The 22,117-nt window shown below is 49.9% G+C and overlaps 1 protein-coding gene across 4 annotated transcripts; it reads right to left on the bottom strand.

The window, feature by feature from the left end:
• Positions 1 to 67: 67 nt before the first annotated feature.
• Positions 68 to 21,892, bottom strand: PI4KB (phosphatidylinositol 4-kinase beta). 4 transcript variants are annotated; one of them, XM_065874691.1, is made up of 12 exons: positions 20,272 to 21,180; positions 15,680 to 15,724; positions 13,026 to 13,253; positions 11,437 to 11,664; positions 9,670 to 9,779; positions 8,994 to 9,098; positions 8,454 to 8,577; positions 7,244 to 7,509; positions 2,378 to 2,510; positions 2,013 to 2,133; positions 1,351 to 1,413; positions 782 to 963 (listed from the first exon to the last, which is right to left on the bottom strand). In XM_065874691.1, exons 1-12 carry the CDS (start codon positions 21,178 to 21,180, stop codon positions 782 to 784), a joined length of 2,514 nt encoding a protein of 837 aa, XP_065730763.1. The 4 variants fall into 4 exon arrangements, with proteins under 4 accessions (XP_065730771.1, XP_065730780.1, XP_065730763.1 ...); XM_065874699.1 differs by lacking the exon at positions 1,351 to 1,413 and having other exon boundaries at positions 68 to 963; XM_065874714.1 differs by lacking the exon at positions 15,680 to 15,724 and having other exon boundaries at positions 20,272 to 21,201.
• Between the last annotated feature and the right edge of the window lie 225 nt (positions 21,893 to 22,117).

Below are 22,117 nucleotides of genomic sequence, written 5' to 3' on the forward strand. Positions count from 1 at the left end.
ATCCTGGACACTGAGGCATCTGTTCACTCCCTACCCCTGAAAAAAAATACAACTCAGAAATGACACAGATGGCTAACTAAGGACTTTATTTCAAACAAAAATTAAAAATAAAAAATTGAGAGCTATTTCCCTGGGTGTGGGGAAAGGATAAGGGCAAGGAATTCCCCACGGCTTGGCCAATACCCTCAGACTGGAGGGGCTGTGATTATTCCCTTCCTCACTCCTGGGATGGGGAACCTCAGCAAGTGCAGGACCTTATGCCAAAGCCCACCTACCAAGGGGAGCTCGGGCTAGGGGTCAGTCCCTGGGAGGTGACAGAGTTGGGCAGCAGCATGGCCAAAGGCCAACCACAGGATCAAGTCCTTAGTACCAAGAACCTACTCTTTTCTCCTTCCTGGGACCCAGGACACATTAAGAGGATGGCCTGCCGAAAGAACCTCTCGAACCCTAGTGAGGAGAAGAAAGGCCCCAGTGTCCCTCACATTTATCACTTCTGTTCTCTGGAGAGCATTGAGCCCTGGAGTCTGTCAGGTGGTAATACTGACACAGCTGGTGGGGGGTGGTAGGGAAGCCCCAGCAAGTCTGGACCCCACGGCTGGTTCTCCCAACCCCCCGGCAAGCTCTACAGTTACCACATGATCCTCTGTATTTCTTGCCTTCCATTTCCCTTGGTGGATGGCTGGGTGGGTGGGGCTTCCTGGTTTAGGGTCTCTCTGACAAGGGCCTTCTCAGGGAGGGTCCCCTGAGTCCCCCACTGCTCTGGGGCCTGAGAAGGAGGATGTCACATGATGCCGTTGGTGAGGTACTGGAAGCCATCGTAGAGTTTGGTGGTGATAGACCGCATGCTGCCGTCCACCATCTGCTCCACCAGCAGCTGGAGCTGCTCCTCAGTCATGCTCATGTGGAACCTCTCCTTGAGGTTGCGGATGGTACTGGAGCCATGGAAGCAAGGAAGCTGAGAACCTGGGGGCAGCAGCAAGGGAAGAGGGTCACGGATGGAAACGAGGGAGCGGCAGTGCTAACAGCCGCCACAGCCAGTGCAGAGCCGGGCTATCTAAGGTGCCCCTTCCCTCCCACCTCAGAGAGATCCCTGACAGTGTGGATGCAGTTCTGCTTGGGCAGAGAAGGGAGAATTGGCAGGAGGCCCTTCTTGAGCCCTTCTTTATCCCACAATCCTAAGCCCCTCTAGGTGAGGGCACGAGGGTAGGGGGTCAACACATCTCCCCCAGTAAGGGCGGAGGGAGCAGTCTTAGGACCCAGAGGGAAGGCTGGGAAGCGTCTAGGGAATGGGCCCTGAACCGGGCACTTATCTGCTTGCAGGCCTCTGCCTATGCTACGTCTGACACTCACAGATGACCTGGGCCACCGTCATCACGGGGCTAGACGGGGATGCTCCTGAGCAACAGCGACAGCCTGTGGGGTGGGGGGAGGGGTGGGGAGGAGGATACTGGCAGCTCAGACCGGGTGGACACCACAGCCTTGAGGGAATGGGGACGAGGGCCCAGGGATCCTGGACAAAAGACTAGATGGCAAGGCCGTGAGGAAACAGCAGTGAAAGTAGATAAAGATGAGAGAGGAACCCGTCTCGGCTCAGAGCAGAAGGGCTGAGTGTCGGGACAGGGAAGAGGTCTGAGGAGAGGGCAATCAGAGGTCAAAGGCCAATGACTGCAAACACCTGAGTTGGTGAAGAGCCGAGTGATGAAAGTTAAACAAGGGGTGGGGAGATGAGAAGGGACCAGGAGGCTGGAGATGGGACTGTTCTTTCCCTGAATGCACCTAGGAGGTAGTTTCTGCTGCCTCGCCCTCCCACCCCCAGGACTAGCTCTGTCAGGAATCAGGAGGAATGTGCCGAAGGTGAAACACGGAAACCCTCTGGGAGGCCCCGCCCCCAGTCTTGAGGTGTAATCAACTTTCTGGAGGTTCCATGCCCCAGGGCCCCAACGTAAGTGGGACTCGCAGGGCACTATGGGTACCGCCCTATCGCCAAACGCCTGGCTTCTCCCCAGCCCCACCTTGCTGCATGATCTCCACGATCTGCACCACCTTATCCATGTGTTTCCGAGCAGCAATCAGCCCCTGCAGCATCAGCATCTTGTAGTAGTTGAACATGTCGCCATCCAGGCCGCCCATCACCTGGGAGGAGAGGAGAGAGCTGTGTGCGCAAAGGGGCTCAGTGTCAGAACTTCCTCCCTTGGGCAAACGTGCCAAACTCCGTTACTTCCCCAACTCTTATCAAGCAGGAAGCCTCCCAGGACATCCAACCTCACCCTGACTTATTGCCATTTCTGTTCTGTTTGTCCCCATTTGGGGGGAGCCCATCAGCTCCCCATCCCACGACAGAAAGAACACAGTGAGACACCTCTCCTTCCTGACTCACGTCTACAAACTCTGTGGTCAGCTTAAAGGCTGATGTCTCAAAGCCCAGGTTTCGGGGCGAGCTGGACAGGATGAAGCCAAAGTCGATGTGGATGATGTGGCCTTCTGCGTCCAACAGGATATTCCCATTGTGTCTGAGGAGGGGGCAGAGGAGAGGAAGAGGCAGTAGTAAGTCCCACTGAGGTGGGAGCTTCAAGCTGCAACACACTGGCCACATGACACCAGGCAAGGGCCCTGCCATGTTTCCTGCTGCCTATAACTCTGGGTCCAACCTTCTAGAAGCCAAAGCTAGCAGTGAGAAGAAAGGAAATCAGAAAAGTAAACTGCTAACAAAGGCTGTGGGGTCTCATTCGCTATCATTAACAGCTTAATCAAATAGGTTAAGATTATCCAAATTTCCCAGTAACTGTGATTCTAAGCACCCTAGCCAATCCCAATCTAGCAGAGAACTGGGAAGCTAGGAAAGAAGGACTGTGCCCTCCAACCAGCCTTTACAGAGGCCAAGCACTTGGCTTAGGGGGAGGCCTCCAGTCACAACCTAAAATTACCTGTGTTCTGTTTGTAATTCCTATCGGCCCATTGCAGATCAGAAGCCCCACCCCACCGGAAGGGAGCAGAGATCCCAGGCTGAGTGAAGTTTAAATGTGAAATAGTCTGGGGCTTCAGTTTTAACTATCTGGTAAAACCACTCATGTAAAAAAATTCTCAGGAGGCAATTCCTACAGGCTAGCTGCTGGAAGAACAGTTAAAGGCAGATAAATCCTAGGTCTCTGTGATTCCCACATGAATGGCCAGTCGAAAGAGGAACAATTAACATGCAAAGCATGTGAGGCCTGGCCCATAACGGACCTCCTCAGTGTCAACAGAGGCTTTGTTAGGCTAAGAGCTCACGGTCTGAAGCCACCTTCTCTGGGGTTGGTCTGACTGGCCAAAAGACGGGACAGAGGGAGAACCCAGTCCCACCTGAGTCCTTCCCCCTCTGGGAAAGCATGACAAATTTAGCAACACACACAATCTTGAAAGCCAGAAAGTTCTAGACGTCCTAGTCCAGCCTCTCATTTTACAGGTGAGAGGTGAGAAAACAGAGGCCCTGAGAGGAAAACTGACTTACTTGTCCAAGGTCCCAGGCCAGTGAGAGGCAGTTTCTCTCTCTCCTTAAGTGGAGTTAGCTCCAGCCGCAAAGCTACGGGGTACTCATTCTGAAGCAGTTAAGGAGACCTTCAACTGCTTCCAGCTTGGGGCCCCCTTCACTGCTGCCACTTCTCTCCAGTGGATGAGTCCATTCATTACTTGACTACATCTACTCTTTTTTGAGTTATGAAAGGTTTACCAGCTGCCTGTCCCCCTCTCCCCCTTTTAAAGGATGGACTCCCATCTTCCAAATATATTAGTCTCCTAAGGAAAAGCCCAGAGGCCTGACTAGCACCTGCTTCTCTGCCTCCACTTACTCAACCCAAGGGTTCAGGCTCCAGGCTTTCTGGGCCCTGGGTTCCAAATGCTGACTCTTTAGGGACAGTCTAAAGCTTGCAACCAGATTCCTTATAAATAATGACGTTTCCCTCAGTCCTCAAATGCAAAGCCTCTGCTGGCTTTATCTGTAAGGCTGGCAGGGTGGAAGGAGCACAGGTTCTGAAAGTTCCCTGACCCTTATTTCCCTCCTGAGGAAACACCTGTCTGACAGCATTTTCATCTGGTTTCAACATAAGAATGTCAGGCCAAACAGGCCTGTGAAAAGATGCTCAACACTGCTAATTATTAGAGAAATGCAAATCAAAACCAAAATGAGGTAACACCTCATACCAGTCAGAATGGCCATCATCAAAAAGTCTACAAATAATAAATGCTGGAGAGGGTATGGAGAAAAGGGAATGTAAACTGGTGGAGCCACTATGGAAAACAGTATGGAGGCTCCTTAAAAAACTAAAATTAGGGCTTCCCTGGTGGCACAGTGGTTAAGAATCTGCCTGCCAAAGCAGGGGACACGGGTTCAATCCCTGGTCCAGGAAGATCCCACATGCCGCAGAGCAACTAAGCCCCTGCGCCACAACTACTGACCCTGCACGCCACAACTACTGAGCCTGTGTGCCACAACTACTGAAGTCCGCACACCCTAGAGGCCATGTTCCACAACAAAGAGAAGCCACCACAATGCGAAGCACGTGCACCGCAGTGAAGAGCAGCCCCCACTCACCACAACTAGAGAAAGCCCGTGTGCAGCAACGAAGACCCAACACGGCCAAAAATAAGTAAATAATAAAATAAAATAAAACTATAAAAAAAACCCCTAAAATTAGAGTTATCATATGATCCAGCAATCCCCCTCCTGGGCTGTATCTGGAAAAGACAAAAACTCTAATTAGAAAAGATACATGCACTGGACTTCCCTGGTGGTGCAGTGGTTAAGAATCTGCCTGCCAATGCAGGGGACACGGGTTCAAGCCCTCGTCTGGGAAGATCCCACATGCCGCGAAGCAACTAAGCCCATGCGCCACAACTACTGAGCCTGAGCTCTAGAGGTGGTGAGCCACAACTACTTAAACTCACATGCCTAGACCCCATGATCCACAACAAGAGAAGCCACCGCAGTGAGAAGCCCACGCACCACAACGAAGAGTAGCCCTCGCTTGCAGCAACTAGAGAGAGCCCGCGCTCAGCAATGAAGGCCCAACGCAGCCAAACATAAATAAATAAATAAATAAAAAGAAAACATACATGCACCTCAATGTTCACTGCAGCATTATTTACGATGTGGTGTGTATGTGTGTATGTATACACACACACACACAGGAATATTACTCAGCCACAAAAAAGAATGAAATAATGCCATCTGCAGCAACAGGGATGGACCTAGAGATCATCATACTAAATGAAGTCAGTCAGAAGACAAATATTATGTGGTATCACTTCTATGTGGAATCTAAAAAACTAATACAAATGAACTTTTTCACAAAACAGAAACAGACTCAGACACAGAAAACAAATTTATGATTACCAAAGGGGAAGGGGGCAACAGATTAGGAGTATGGGATTAACAGATACACACTACCATACATAAAATAAACAGGGGCTTCCCTGGTGGTGCAGTGGTTAAGAATCCGCCTGCCGGGCTTCCCGGTGGTGCAGTGGTTGAGAGTCCGCCTGCCGATGCAGGGGACACGGGTTTGTGCCCCGGTCTGGGAAGATCCCACATGCCGTGGAGCGGCTGGGCCCGTGAGCCATGGCCGCTGAGCCTGCGTGTCCAGAGCCTGTGCTCCGCAACGGGAGAGGCCACAACAGTGAGAGGCCTGTGTACCGCAAAAAAAAAAAAAAAAAAAAAAAAAATCCACCTGCCAATGCAGGGGATACGTGTTCGAGCCCTGGTCTGGGAAGATCCCACATGCCGCGGAAGCAACTAAGCCCATGCGCCACAACTACTGAGCCTGTGCTCTAGAGCCTGCCTGCCACAACTACTGAGCCCCCGTGCCACAACTACTGAAGCCCACGCACCTAGAGCCCATGCTCTGCAGCAAGAGAAGCCACCGCATTGAGAAGCCCACACACCGCAGTGAAGAGTAGCCCCTGCTCGCTGCAACTAAAAGAAAGCCCGCACGCAGCAATGAGGACCCAATGCAGCTAAATAATAAAATAAATTAATTTAAAAATAATAATAATAAAATAAACAACAAGGATTTACTGTATAGCACAGGGAAGTGTAGTCAATATCTTGTATAAACCTATAATGGAAAAGAATCTGAAAAAGAATATGTGTGTGTGTGTGTGTGTGTGTGTGTGTGTGTGTGTGTGTGTGTATACTTGAATCACTTTGCTATACACCTGAAACTAACATAATATTACAAATCAACTATACTTCAATTTAAAAAAAAAAGAATGTTAGGCCATCATAGGCACTTAATAGATGCTAGATTTCTGATAAGCGGCTCTGTTTAGCTGATCTTAAGGTGCTGCCGTATCACTGGAAGCACAGGCCACTGAACTAGTGCTTTCCCAGGACGGCTGCCCTATGCCCTCAGAGAGGCACAACTCACAGGAGCATTCTAGGTATTGACCCTGAGTCACTGTCTGGAGACTGTCTTAAAAAGCAGAGCCTCAAGGGTGTAATTATCTTTATACGGTATGTTGTTCATCTACATGCGAAGTTGAGCTTCATAAAGGTCACATGATATCGAGAGAAATGACAGCTCTGGGCAAAACAACAGATATGTAAGAGTTCTGGAAGTCATATGTTGGAACAAGGAGGAGCGTTTAGGGCTGGGAGTTTCAACTCTGTGTCCACCGTGTGTCTCACATCCATCTGCTCCTTTCTGCTGTCAGTCACCACCACTGCCCTCAGGCCAGGCCTCACTACCTCTAGCTTCACTGCAAAGGCCCACTTACATCCAACCTCACCCACAGTGCCAAAGGGCACATTCACTCAACACAGACTGGATCATGGCATTCCCTCTGCCTGCAGAATACGACTCCTCAGCCTCATAATGAAGGCCCCACTAATCTGGCCTCAACTTACCTGACGTCACTGCTACTACTGTGCCATGCAGTGTGGCCCAAGCTTTAATCACCTCGAGCGGTCTCCTCTGCCTGGGACATCCTTCCCCCACAGCCTTCTCTGTCCTCATTCTCATTCGTCCTTCAAAACCCTGCTTGCTCAAACCCTTGCTCCTCCCATAAATCCTTCACTTCTTTGGCCCTTACCCTGGTACTTGTCAGTCTGCCTCCTAGCCTTAATGGCACATGAACATGTCTGTCTCTGCTTAAAATATGTTGTTTGTTTCATCTTTACATTTTGGCAATGGAAGGTCATGACGAATAAATGAAGGGACAGAGGGAACCCTGAAGAAAAGGTTAGGATGAGGGACAGGAGTTCACCTACCTGTCCTTGACTTGCAGCAGGTAGCAGACCAAGCAGTAGCCAGCACAACTCTGCACAAAATTGCGCTGGGCACTGAGGAATGCCTCAGTAGTGTAACTGCCATGCTCCTGCAGGAAGTAATCGAGCAAGGAGAGCTGTGACTGTTTCTTCACCTGGTGGATAGACACAGCATTGACCACTGGTTCAATCATGCCACTGTCGGCCGAAATCACAAGAATCTTGTATGGCTTGATCCACAGGGGTACTCGCTCCTGTTCCCAAATGGACTGTGAGGAAACACAGAGGCATTGTGACTCTCTCTAAATGGGCGTAGGAGGCTAAAATCCCCTCTGTCCCCAACCTTGGACAGTTCCCATCTTTAGTGGCCTTGAATTCTAGGCCACCAAGTGAGTAAAACCCCCTGATCCCACTGAGAACCAGGAAGTTTTTTTGTGTGTGTGTGTGTTACGCGGGCCTCTCATTGTTGTGGCCTCTCCCGTTGCAGAGCACAGCCTCTGGACGCGCAGGCTCAGCGGCCATGGCTCATGGGCCCAGCCGCTCCGCGGCATGTGGGATCTTCTCAGACTGGGGCACGAACCCGTGTGCCCTGCATCAGCAGGCGGACTCTCAACCACTGAACCACCAGGGAAGCCCAGAACCAGGAAGTTTTGAAAGGAAGTCCAGGGTGTGACAAGACACAGGGTGGCATGTGGGAAAAGGTATCTCATAGAGAGATATCCAAAAAAGGGAGGGAGAAGAGGAAACCTCGCTGTCACCTCCCAAGCTGGGTGAGTGGGACCTATTAACCCAAGTTGAAAGAACAGGGATAAAGACCAAAAAGGATTTAGGGTCAGAGAAAGTTTCTCCAGAAAATGAAAATATTTATATAAAGAACTGATTAAACAGGTGAAGTTGCTTGTAGGCAACTAACCTGGGGGTCAGGGATTGACATCTCAGCCCACTGCAACCCACTTGCTGCAAATCAGTTGGGAGTTCCCATCAATGATTAGAACAGGTGCCAGTCACAAAAGGGCCACAAGAGGTCGCTGTGGAGCTGCTCCCGGGGCTGTACTTCCTGGTAGGAGCACCAGCTTAGTTGAACGTAAATCTAACTTAGACCTGGGCAGGAAGATGGTCTCCAGTGGAGCTCCCTGCAGAAGGACCTGCGTGATCACCTCAGGTGGGCTGCACGTGGGCTGAGTTTCCCTCCTTTCTCCCTCCCTTCTCTTACCTGCAGTTGCTTCAACACCTGGAAGGCCAGCAGCTCCTGCCGAAGGTCATCCCCACACTTGACAATGACTGACAGGAGCCGCCAATTGGGGAGATGGCCATAGGGGGAGCCCTCTCTAATGCGCCTGTGAAGAGAAGCAAAAAGGTGTCAAAGGGTGATGCCAGGTTGAGGACAGAGACACGGCTTCTATCAAAAATCCAAATCAGGGCTTCCCTGGTGGCGCAGTGGTTGAGTCCGCCTGCCGATGCAGAGCACATGGGTTTGTGCCCCCGGCCCGGGAAGATCCCACATGCCGTGGAGCGGCTGGGCCCGTGAGCCATGGCAGCTGAGCCTGCGCGTCCGGAGCCTGTGCTCCGCAACGGGAGAGGCCACAGCAGTGAGAGGCCCGTGTATCGCAAAAAAAAAAAAAAAAAAAAAAAAAAATCCAAATCAAACTCCTCACAAGGTAAGGACTCAGACCGCTGCCTGGGGGCCTGATGGATTTTGCCGGCGGGTGTTGGGCTGAGAGACAGTATGGATGGTGGACCCCACCCAACTCACCGCACTTTCTCCTGCCAGGGCTCTTTGAGAGCAACTGCAGAAGGGTCTTCTGGGTCTCGTTTGAAGGCTGTGGGGGTGTGAGCCAGCTGCTCCGAAAGGCGCCGTCTAGCAGGAAGAAACTATATCATTTGCTTGGAGGAGTTACCCCAGATCCTCATGTCCCTGTCTATGCCAGCATTTCCTGCACTGTTTCCTTGATTCTGGGCACACAGAGATAGAAACCTGGGCTGAGAGAGACTCATGGAAGGAAACACACCACTGATATCTTTTTGCTAACCTGGTGGTTTGTAATCATGTTCAATGCAGATTACCAGGCCCTGCCCATTCTCCTACCAAGATTCTGCATTCAGAACAGGTGTGGCTCCCGCAGCTGCATTTCCAACAAGATCTCCTCCCTCTCCCTGGATTCTGACATGTGTGTCCTCAGACCCACTCGGGGAAACGCTGTTGTAATTCCTTCCTCTGGAGTCCTTTTAAAATGTAACTTCTTTCTGTAGTAGCCCAGTAATTTCTCAACCCACACCTTCAATGCCTCAAGTTTGGTGGCCTCAGGACATGGACAGAGTAAGGAGAGAGAAGAGGGAAAGATACAGGCTGACAGAGAGGAAGGGGACAAAGAGAAAGGCAGTGCCTAAGAGAGGGATGAAAAATGATGGGCAACATGGTCTGGCCATACCGGATGTCGCCTGCTGCAATGAACACAGGCTCCTTGCTCTCCTGGCTGGTGATGCTGTCCACGGAGAACTGGGAGATGTTGTCACAGCTGTTGGTGTGCACTTCAGGGAGCTGGGGAGAGCAGGGGACTGCAGGTCAGAAGTGCTGAGCACAGGGGTTGCCTCTTTCACCTCCTCCTCAGATCACCCTGCGTGCTGCCATCTCCAAGACACGATCAGCCCTCCCTTCCAAACCCTGCTCCAAAAAGCCTCCCCTGGTTATGCACCATCCTGACCACTTGGACCCCAAACTGCCTAGGCATCCCCCCCTACAGATCCTCTAGCAGTGTTTTTCAATGTGTCAACTACCTCCATCAGAATCACCTGGAATGCTGCTAAAACGTAGATTCCCAAATCCCACCATCAATCTGAATTAGAATTACTGGGAATGGGATCTGGAAGTCTGAATTTCTAACGAGTTCTCCAGAAGACTTCTAACACACTCAAGTTTGCAAACCACTGCCGTGACCATCACAGAAAGCTGAATTTTCAGCCTTATATTGAGAGCTCCCCAAGGCCAGGGATGCATTCTCCCTTAGGGTCCAGAAAAGACCCTCTCCAGGCTAGGTTCCTCTGAGCAATTTCTTCAACCTAAGTCATTCAGTCTTATCTCCCCATCTCTCTCTAACTATAAAATATTCTACCAGACCCGAAGGTCCATATCAAGTCCCTTCTTTACTCTTTCCTTTGTACAAGTGCATTTCTCCTTAACCCCACTGATCACTTACTGCACACTGCCTTGTTGTGTATCTTATACATAGATTTCTTTCTTAAATGTCTGCATCCAGTCTCCCCATTTGGACTGTAAGCTCAAGTGGAGAGTCTGCCTTTCCACAAAGTGAAATCTGGCTGTGCTACAGCTCTAATAAAATCCTGCTCTGGATCCCTACAACCCCAGAACAAAATCCAAGTTTCTTTCCACAGCTTACAGGATCCTTCTTACAATCTGGCCCATGACGGCCTCTCCAGCCTCATTCTTCACCACCTCCTCATCTCACGACCACACATCACAGTCACACAAAATTTCTTTCTATTCTTAAAATGGGCCAAGCTCTCTCATGTCTTCCAGTCTTTGCACTTGCTGTCTCCTCTGCCTGGAATACTCTGTACAGCTAATTCCTACCTACCTTCAGGCCTCAGCTGAGATATTATTTCCTCCAAGAAATCTTTCGGGGCGTGTCCAATCCCAAGTCTGGAATAAGTGCTACCTCCACCCTCAGGTGCTCCCATGATACCCCATCCTCTCCAGCACAACATGGATCACACCACACTACATCTACATGCTGACTGGCCTTGTTCTCTCTCCTATTAGGTCATAAGCCCCTTGCAGGCAGGGGCCAAGCCTTGTTTACTAGCATACAGCACTCAGGGCTGGCACAAAGGCCCTCCATAAACATTCCTTGAATTAATGAATGTATGACTGATTCTTCTCTGCGTTCCTAAGACAACTTTATATGGCAGGTGTTCAATATATATTTTGATTAAATTTTTCACACTCCCCTGGGCTTAGAAGTTCCTTCTTACAGTAAGCCTAAATTCTTCTTGCAGGAAAATGAGCTCCACCTGAATCTGTTCCAGACCAGAGCTGTTCAGAGCTGTCCCCTCTCACACCTGTCACTACCTATGGCACTCATTTGGGTACTTGCTTCAGCCTGCCTCAGGGTGTGTTGTGTTGTCTCAAATACATTGAAAGTTCCAGAATAGGTGCTGTGCCCTTGGAGCTCCCTCACCTCCACCTGCAGCTCGCCTATGTCATCCACCGACCAGGCCTCATCGTCGTTGTCATAGTTGGGCACAGTGCTGAAGCTGCCTGCCCGCTGCTCGTGGGTGATGCCGCATTCGGGCAGGTTCTCTACAGACCGGGTGCTACGAATTCGGTTCTCCGGGATCCGGGCGGGGACGTTGGTGGTGTCGAAGTTTTCACATTCGAGGACTTCCACATAGATCAGGTAGGGAGCCTGCGGGTAAGTGAGAACAGTATTTGCAGCTTACCTCCACCACTGTTCCCCCCAAACCTCAACTCTGCTAACACGGTTCTTCCTGCTGCCCACTCCTGCTCCAACCTGAGTCCATCAGTCCCCTGACACCAGGAATGCCATATTTAGGGCAGGAACTTATCCTATGGGTGCTGCTACGTTGTGAGCTCCAATTCTTGGTGTCTTTCAGTTCTCTCCTTAATTAAAAACACACCTGAGGTGTTTCCCTCTTCAGCCATGGCTGAAATACTGTAAAATACTAGTTTTTTCCCCTGAAGTGCTTCTTAAATGTTGGTTTGCATGAGAACCACCTGGGGTGCATGTTGAAAACTGACTTACTTGGGGCCCAACCCAAATCTAGTAACTCAGTCTGGGGCTGGAGCCCAGGAATCTGCATTTTTAAAAAGGCATCCACCTTCCCCAGGTGGTTCTACTACAAGAGGTGTCCTCCAAACTGATCAGGACACAGTCTCGTAAAGCAGTGGTCCACACACTATTCTGCTTATGTACTTCCTAAAAGTATTTTGAAAAATCATGTATCCCCTCAGTTTTAAGTTGACAGCTAAAATTTTTCATGGGAAGTTAGTTGCCAAAGTATATACTTTCTGGTGTCATGCAAATATTGATATTTTAAAATAAAACTGTTACATCACTGTCTTAAAAAAAAAAGCATTTGGCTGAGAGAGTACACAGGTCTTTAAAATGTTTCAGCTGAGCTTCAAAATGTATAGATGAAGCACCCGGGCAAAACCATTCCAAACCATCAATTACCACCCATTCAGAGAGGCCTGAATGCCTCTGTGGGCTTGTCCTAAAAACAGACAAAAAGACTGGGAAAAAGTTGGGCACCGTTCCAAGCAGGATTCTAATCTTCAATACGTCTTCTGGGAAAAAAATCTGAACCATTAGTGCTCATTTCAACTAATTTAGCTAATTCTCTCCTTCTCCCTGCCCACTGTGATCAGAAAAGGTCTTAGAAACAAAGATTTCTCTACTCTCATTGTTGCTGTACCTGGAAAGCCTAAGAGTTATAGAAGGGCTGGAGAAGAGCTACCAAAAGGACTGTGAGGAGGGGAGGAGAGCAGCTCTCTCCTGAGACATGGCAAGAGGCAAGCTGAAAAGATCAGGCCTCTTTGATCCAGAAAAACAAAGCCCAAGAAGGGGGACAGGAGGGCCCTCGGAATCACAACAGTACTCAGGTGAAGTCAAGGCTGACACGTGCACGTGGGCTACGGAGGGAGTCTAGGATGCTGGTGGGGCACCCCTGGGCACATACACACACCCTGGACAACGACAGGAGTAGAGTCAGATGAGGGGTACGGTTTGGGCCAGAGCCCACCTACCTTGTCCTTAGAGTTGAGGACAACAGCCTGGGTGTGGGGCACGCGGACCACGTGGTGGTCAAAGGCAGCAGTGGGCAGCCAGACTCGGGCAGGGAGCTTATGGTTGAGCAGGGAGAGCTCTGAGATCAGCCGCTGTGTTTTCTGTTCCTTGGTGGGGAGCGTGGCCAGCCGCTTGCCAATCGCCATCAGGGACTTGATGAATTCTCGCTCGGGAGCCAGTCTGACGGGCTACAGGGGGTTGGGGTGAAGTAAAAGATGGTGAAGAAACCATAGAAAAAAGTGGCCCAGTCACTCCTGGCCATGCAGGGCAGGAGTCTCAGTGTCTCTAGAACTCCAGGGAAGGAGCTACCTTTAGGTCCTTGTAGGAGATCCCACCCACCCGTCAACTTGAATTGGGAACAGGTGGAAAAGCCAGCACAGTCCTTCTCCACAGGCTATTTCTTGAGGGTAAGGGGGGGATGTGTGAATCCAGGTCACCAGGTGTACCCCTCTTCTCTTGGACTTGCGTTTCTGAGCAACTGTCCCAAGGCTTCAAGATGGGTGGGGGGATGACATCCAGAGAGGTTAGCCAGGGACCCAGAGAGCAATGCTGCTTACACCTGAAGTGCTTCACCCATCTCGAGAACAAGGCTGTCCCTCTCCCCACCTGGATGCTTGGGCTGGGTCTCTGCCAGGGCCCACAAGGCTAAGGAGGGGAACGGCGAGTCAGTATTTCCCCTTTCAAAGGAGGACTCAATCCATAAGTGACTTTGGATGCTTTCAACAGCATCCCCCTGTCCACCCCACAATCTCTCACAAAGGGTCAATGCACATGCAGGGGATGAGGGAAGGATGAGCTGACTTTGCACTAATGAGGGAATGATCAATGGGGAAAGAAAAAGCAGATGGAGGGAGGTACGGGTGGGCAGGTGGGTGGAGAAAACAATAGCTCCTTTCAGCCCCTGATGATGGCCCTGAAGACCTGTCTTTTTCAGTGAATCCTCCTTGGATCCTCTTCCCCTACCTCTCAGGGACTAGGCTCCCCATATTAGCTCCCTCCTGTGAAACTGGCTGCTCACGTTGGACACTTCATTCTCAGAAAGGGCAAAGTCAGTCTGGGGAGTAAGGTGGGGATGGGGAAAATGATGGACTCAGCTAGACAGGAAGAAGGGCTCTTTTCCCACCCTAAGTCCTTCTACCGTAAGGGGCATTTTATCAGGAGAGCCACCCCGTTCCAACTCTCCTCACCTAGATAAGAACAGTTATCTCTTCCTCTTATAGAAACAGTAGTATTTCACTCACCAGGCTTCTCTCCCTCTCTGTGTGTCTTGCTTAGTTTCCTGAGTGAGAATTTCTACCCTCACTCCCTCACACTGCAAAAAAGAACTTCTTTTGAAAGCTGGGCAGTACCATGCCCACCTCTGCATGTGCACAGAGCCAGGGTTCAAAGGGACAGCTCATCTCTCAGCCTCTACCCCACAGGGGGCTGGCTCAAGTCCCCATACAATAATGAAAAACAGGGTGTCTGAATCAGTCAGGAATGCTTTGGGAGGCAGGGTTGAACAGAGATAAAGACAGGAAGACAATAGAACTAGACCTCTGTGGTCCCTGGAAATATCCCAGGGGCTTAATAGAGAAAGAGAAAGAAAGGAAAAGGAAATTTGGAGACTCACTCCTTCGTTCATCCTTATCTCCTAATCCATCCACTCAGGAGGCAAATGGTCATGGTCCCAAGGACCCTCCACCCCAAACAATTCATAGTTATCTCAGATTAGGAACAACAGAATTCCTTCCCATCCTCAATTCAGCATTTGTGTCAGGGGCCCCTAAGTCACATCAGCATGTTGGAAATATGACCCCAGGCCTTGAGAGAGAGGCACTGCCACAATCATGACTGAAAGGGGATCAGCACAGAACAAACTGATTGGGTAGACAAATCAAAAATAAAGTGTAAAAAAATCATCCAAACTCCCAGAGGGTCCAGCATTTCCTCTCACGTCTCTGCCCAGCAACAAGGTCCGAGACCCTGTGGGACCAGAGGGTCAGGGGTTAGTTCAGAGGGAACAAGAAAGGAGAATGAGGATTAAGGAACATCGTGGGCAGTGAGCTGGGAAAGGGAAGAACTCAGACCTGGAAGAAATGTGGTTGAAGTTGAAAAGAAAACTGGCTGTGGGGAGGCAAAACTTTCCTTCAGGCCAAATCCTGTTTGCTTTTCAGGTCAGCTCACCCCAGCACAGGCAGGGCCTAGCATTTGGAAGACACTGAATAAGTATTTGATGGTCTGATGGCACAAGCCATGGGGAAAGGGTTCTGGGTGGGAGAAACAGGATCCTCAGGGTTTCCTGCCAAGCAGTTTTTGGCTCCAATCCAGGGATAAATTCTACCTCTCTCCCAGCTGTTTGCTCTAGAGACCCAGGAGCTGGGGGCTGAGTTGCACTGCATCCCAGCTGTCTCTGGGAGAAGGATCAGCTGAGCCCCACTCAGCCTGGGCTCAGAGCACTGGCAATAAACAGCAGGGGGCTCCTCCAGGCCTGGGAGGGAGGAGCTGATGTCCCAGGAAGAAAAGGCACCTTTTAACTCCAGCCTTGGCCTGGGGACTCAGAAGACCTGGGGACGGAGAGGAAATGCGGCCATGGGGGGAGCCTGCCACCCAGTCCCAGCCTGGCCCCACTTACGGAACTGAATGAAATATCAATACTCTCGGTGCTGGAGGAGAGCTCCTGGGAAAGGGCCGGAGGGCAAGGGGAGAAGGAGGGGGCGGGGAGGGAAGGGAGAGAGACAAAGGCAAAGAATTTAGCTCCAACTTGGATCATAACTGCTTCTCTTGTGTAGCTCTCTACCTTTCCGCTTTAATGAAAGAAAGTCAACCCACAAATGCCACTTGCCCAGAATCTTGACACTTGTGGAAGATGCTGGAAAGCTAGTGCAAACCTGAGGTCAGAAGGGGTGAAGAGACACTGTCCTCTGCTTTTCACTTTCTTCCCTTCTATTCTTGCCTGCACAAGTCTTCCTTCTGGGACAAATCCTAAAGCTGGATCCCTCAGGGAGGTAACCGCGCTGCCAAGCTTCCCTGCTTTCTCTTCATCCACTCACATGCTCTCAACCAACCCCTTCTCCATGGAGACCACCATCGAGAGACTGAATTTAACAAGCTTCATGGCCCCCACGCTGGAAATCCCATGTTCCTCCAGCTTCTTGGAAACGTCAAGGAGGAAGCAGAAGAGCTAAGCTTTCAGTGCCAGGTACATCTCCTCTCTAATCAGCCTCATTGTCACCCTGGGAAACCTAATCCCAACCTTCAATCACGTGACAAGGGATACCATGGACCCATGAGCATGAAACTTCTGGGCTAGATGCTGCTGGGAGTTAAGGATGGATAACTTTCTTACCTACCAAACTTCCGTAGGCTTCCTATCAGGGTATTTCACATGATACTCAATAAATTACAATTCTTTTGACATAAGTTGGGGAGCCAGGTACCAGCTGAATCCACCTGAGAAAGCTGAGTAGCTGAGCAGCAGCAGCAGCTGTCCTAGTCCCAGCCCAGGGGATTTAGCTAAAACCTCACCCCATTCCTATGTCTTACTGGTGTCTGTAAGCTAAACAGGGGAAAGGGCTGGTACTGAAGCTCATTCAGCGGCTCTGCTGCAGCTCGTGCACAGGCCCATCCTGCGTTGTCCACGAAGGTCTCCCAGAGCAGGAAGAAGGGGCAATACGTGTACACAAACGTGCAGCCTGGACTTGAGAGACAAAGTCCCAGGAACTCCCAGGGCAGGAGGGCAGTGGTCACTGAGCTACTCTGCAATCCGCGTTTCAAGCAACTACTTAATTCAATTCCACGGTTTAAGTTCTATTCTAGCTGGAGGTCCTCTAGTCAGGTCTTTCTTTGAAGAACCTAGGGAGAGGGGCCCTTTGAGGGAGAAGCCAAGCTGAACACTCTCCCAAGGCGACAACTGCTTTGGGCAGGGGTGGGAGGGAGAATTGAGGCGAGGATGCTAGAGGCTATGGTGACTTACTGGTTCAATTTTTACTCATGAGCTGGGTGGGGAAGGAACAGCAGGCAGGATATTGGTTCCATGAGCCACGCTCCAGCTGACTCTCCTACAGACAGGACGGTCCTGACTCATTAACAGCCTTGGGGGAAGGGAGTTATATCATGACCTGCTCCTCTCTCCTACTCTGTAGGCTTGAGTCACTCAAGCTGAGTCAGCTCCAAGGAGAAAAGCTTGAGGCCAAGAAGCTGACATCACACTCTATTAGGCTGAAAGGCCTGCTGGGGCTTACAGTGTGATACGCAGCATATTTCTCTGTACAAAGGTCATGGCCCTGAGAAGACAAAGCTGATCTACAAGTGTCATTATGTGGGGTGTGGGGCTAGCAGCTAAATTACTGCCCCCTGCACCCCCAACCCTATGCCAGAATATTTACCATTTGGTTACAACTGCAAAACTGCCTGAACAGAGTTCCTTGACTAGGCTGATAGAAACTGCTTTGAAGGAGTGGTCTTGGAAGGGTGGAGAATGGTGGGAGATGGAATCAGTGCTAGAGCCCTCTGAATGTAGGGGAGAGTGTATAGGATTCCTCATTAAAAGAAAACAACCTTCTGTGAGATCTGGGCAGAGAAGAACTCTGTAGGGATACCCCAGGCAGGAAGAGACTTGTATGAGCACCTGGGCCTTTACTTTGAGGCCTCTCTTCACCCTCCTGAGCTTCCCTACTGGTGGCAGGAAGGTAGGATTAAACTCCGAACCCACAGGAAAGCAAGAGATGGGGAGCGGTGTGTCTCTCCTTCTGGAGTCTCTGCTCAGACCTGAGATAATTATGTTTTGTTTAAGGAAGCTGTATACTTCCTCCTCATATGCAGGAATCAACATTTCAAGAGAGTCACAAGCTCCACCAAGAAACTGTTAGAACTAATAAATTCAGTAAAGTTTCAGGATACAAAATCAAGAGCCACAAAGTAAACAATTTCCTAGTTAATGCGATCTCCATACTCCCTTGTAAGTTCCTGGAGTGAAGGACAGCATTTTATCCTACATCCTCTACTGCCTCTAGTGCAGGGCTCCACACGGTATACAAGCTCAAGAGCTATATGTTGAGTGAGTAAATGTTGCATGATGGGGAGAAGGAGTATTAGAAAGAAAGAAGAACAATTCCCTTGGTATTTGGGAGACAAAGGCCTTGAAAGATGTATCCTCAAAATGCCAAAGGGGTTTGGAGAGACCTATGTGCTGAAGACTCCAATGCTTAGACTCCTGGTGACTCTCACTCTCACATTTCCTGAGGAGACACAGTGGATTCAGGTGTCTCTTTCTGCCAGCATCAGATAACATGGGAGTGCCTGGGGATGTGGTATCTCCTTCCTTTCCTGGATCTATTGACCCAAGATAAAGGAGCCAGGTTGGGAAGAATGGCAGCTGGAGAAGCCAACCTAGAGGATTTAAGCACTCACAGAATAACTGTGTCTCAGCATCACCCCAAATCCCATCCTAGGCAGGAGTTAGATGCAAGGAAGAGGGACTGAGGACCAACACAGAGTAAGAAAAGCCAGAGGCCTCAGTTTTTCTGGTCCTAAGATGAGAACTACAAAATGCCTGCAGAGAAAAGCCAAGAGGCACCAAGGGATTCACTTGCAGCTGCTCCCACTCATACTGATACAGGCTCCCTCTAATGCCCCAAGTGGAGGAGCTCCCAAACACTTCACGACCTTAGTCCCACCGGCTCTGGATGATTCTTCTTGCTGTGCAACAGCCTCCCTTCATGACCCTGGGCTGCCCTGCCAAGCTCAACCAGAATTGAAAATGGTCTATTCTGGTTCTGAGAACACTTGGGCTCTGCCTGTGCATGGATGTTGGAAACCTTCATGGCTAAGGCCTAGGCTGTTTTTCCCCATATGGACTCTGACAGCTGAGGCCTGGTCTGATATGCACTGGTTGAGAGACCTGGGGCAAATCATCTAACCGCTCTAAGCTGTTTCCTCAATGGTAAAATAATACCTGCCTCTTAGGGTTGTTGTGAGGATTAAATGTAAAGTATTTGACATGATGCTTGGCACGTAGTAAGCGCTCAATAAATGTTAGTTCCTTTAGCTTCACTATTATTCTCATAATAAAATACCGAATTTCCAGAGAGACCAGGCTCCGTAGTCTCCCCTGCTCTTGCCTTTTCCCTTCCCTAGTCACTCTGACCTCTCTCTAGTTGAAAGAAGTCCCATTGTATCAAAAACGTGGGTGGGTTATGTGCCCCACAGAGGCAGATGCCAGCACAACTATATGCATTTTCCAACAACGCAAATTCCTCATTCTTTTCTCCCTTCTTTTCTAGGCTAGGCTGGCAGCCAGGATGGGAGCGTGGCTGGTGGTGAGTCGGGGGTGGGGTGGGGACTGGGGCACCATTGTCTGGCTGGGACATCAGGTCACTGATAATACTGGTTGTCCACCGGGCAACTTCCCCTGCTATCTGTCCACACTCAGTATAACCTTCTGATGTGCTTATCTCATCCCTGCTCTATATCCTAAATGGGATACCCTGACTGCTGCTTTCTCTTCTTTAGGTTTCAGGTCCTTGACTAGACGCTGGGTATGCCCAAGATTTATTCTATTACCAGGACTGCTTCCCCCTTCCTTTTGTGCTTCTCCCAAATGATATGGGAAAAAGACAAGCAAGACATCCTTTCCCCCAAGGAAAGGCGGGTGGGAGGGCATTCTGCAGATGCCTCAATGATAGGGAATGAACCTCACCCTTCTGTGAACAAACAGCAGGATCTTCAGGGAGTGGGGGAGAGGGATTATGAGGAGGAGTGGCTAGGAGGATGAAGCTGAGGTTCTACTTAACATCTGCCCTCCCGCAGCACACACAAATTTCACACCCAGGGTCCCTTCTCCTCCCCCATGGTTGCTGCTCTGAGAGGTCCTGGTAGACATCCCAGGTTTCAAGTCAGGCTGGGGAGGGTCTGCCACAGCTCTCAGGAAGAGAATGGAAGTGCAGTTTAGTAAAAACACATTGGACAGAGTCAGGGGTGTCAGCCTTGCTGTTAGCTATATGACCTGAGGAAAGTCACTTTATCTCTCTGGGTCTCCAAGTTCTTCCTTTGTAAAATGAGGCAGCTGGAATACATGAATTCTAAGGTCTTTTTCCATTCTAACATTCCATGCTTTTATCAGTGAAATGAAACAGAGGGACGGAGAGAAAAGGACAGAGGAACCCTATGTCAGACATCCTGGCTCCATGCCACCTTGCTTACCCCTGTCCCTCCCGGGGAGTTTACCTCATCCTCATTCTCCACTTTAGGATTGCTGGCTGTTCGTTTCAGGTTGCTGCTGAGACTTATGCTGGCGGTGGCATCTGACTTAGAGCGCTGGTGAGTCCTTTTAGAGGGAGACAGCCCTGTGTCAGGGGCTGGGCTCAAGGAGGGCAGCTCCCTCTTTCGGTGAGCTGGCTTCAGCTCATCCGAGAGGATTAGCTTCCGGAGCTTGGTCCCGCGGGAGTGTCGTTGAGTGGAAATGTGCATGTCTGAAGAGTAGGCCCCCAGCAACAGGGCACACTGGAGAGAAAAGTTAATGCTCTGGCGGCAACGGTGGACGATGTAGGGCTTGATGGCATCACCCACGTCCTCATCCATGTGAATGTACATGTTAAGCAACTGGGGCAAATAGAAGTCCACGTCCTCATTACGAAAGCAGAAGAGCCGGTTGCCGATGTACGCTTGCACTCCAGGCTCCTTGGAGTTATACAGGTATGAAATGGCCATGGAGATGTCAAATAGTTTCGACTCAAACAGCCTCAGCAGCCAAGACTGTTTGGCTGAGTTGTTCTGCCGCCGCCTTCTTGCTCCCTTGGCTGTGCCCGAGGCCACTGTGGCCCCCATCTCATCTTCCTCCTCCCTTATCTGAGAGGGTGGATCGTCCAGGCAACGGATCTCACTGTCCACACCATCCCCATTGACCAACTCCAGTGGGGTGCCTCTGCTAGAGATGGCCACGCCTCCATGCAAAAGCTTGACTTTCTCCAGCACCTCCTGGCAGGCCTTCTGGGCCACCTCAGGGTCAATCACTGATAGTTCCCCGACCCCCTCCGTGATGACACTTAGCAAGGAGCCCCCATTGTTCCCTGATGGGCCAGGAGTGGGCTCAGAAGTTGGCTTCAGCGGGGCAGGCTCCACTACCGTGTCCCCCATGGCCACAGCCAGACTTCGAGCTTCCAGGCTACGGAAGGAAGGAGGGAGGGAGAAAGGAACAGAAAGGGAGACACGTACACACACTGGTTAGTGGTGCCATCCTCAGGTCTTCCCTTCACCATGAAACCTTCCCTGGCACCTCCTCTCTTTATGTCTTCCTGGACTCATTCAAAATCAGATGAAAAGTCCTCTCCTCCCAGGAAGCTTTCCCTGACTACCTCCCTCCACTTCTGATTGCTACATTACTCTTCATTCCTTCTGCACTTAGTTACTCAACTTAGCTTTTATTCTTAACTTGTATTTGCAGAATGCTGCTTTATATGTGTTTTGTTCATATAGGTCTACAAATTCTTCAGGTAGACTGGGAAGCAATTCTGGTTTTAATTCCCTTGTCCCCAACTCTTCAAATGCTTTTCTATCTCCATATCTCCCTTTAAATGCCTGCCAATAACCTTTTCCTTCTCCTCTTTGAACTGTATTTTCTTACTCATTTAACACTCCATACACTGGTCCTGAACATCTCACCTTTATTTAGTGTTAAAATCTTCATGTATTTTTCTAGTTACAGATAATTTCTTACCTTCCCTTTTAGACTCAAAGTTCCCAAGAAATACCATACCAGGCTTCACTGAGAAGAAAAAGCTCTAAAACAACCATCATCCCTGCTGAAGCGTGCCATTTCTCTGTTCATCTGACTTCATGACATCATTCTCCCTTTCTCAAGTGCTGTGGCAGCTGAAGGATAGTGGAAAAACTCCTGAACCTGGAGTCAAATAGGCTGAGGCTCAAAATCCTGGCTCTGCCATTATGAGATGTGTAAACTTAGACAAACCACATTATCTTCTAAGTTTCAGTTTCCTCAACTGCAAAATGGGAAAAACATATCTACTTCTTATTGTTGCTGTGTAGAATAAATAACTTTATGTGTGTAAAGGGA

The sequence above is a fragment of the Phocoena phocoena genome, chromosome 1 (genome assembly GCF_963924675.1).
Source record: "Phocoena phocoena chromosome 1, mPhoPho1.1, whole genome shotgun sequence".
Taxonomy (NCBI): Eukaryota; Metazoa; Chordata; class Mammalia; order Artiodactyla; family Phocoenidae; genus Phocoena; species Phocoena phocoena.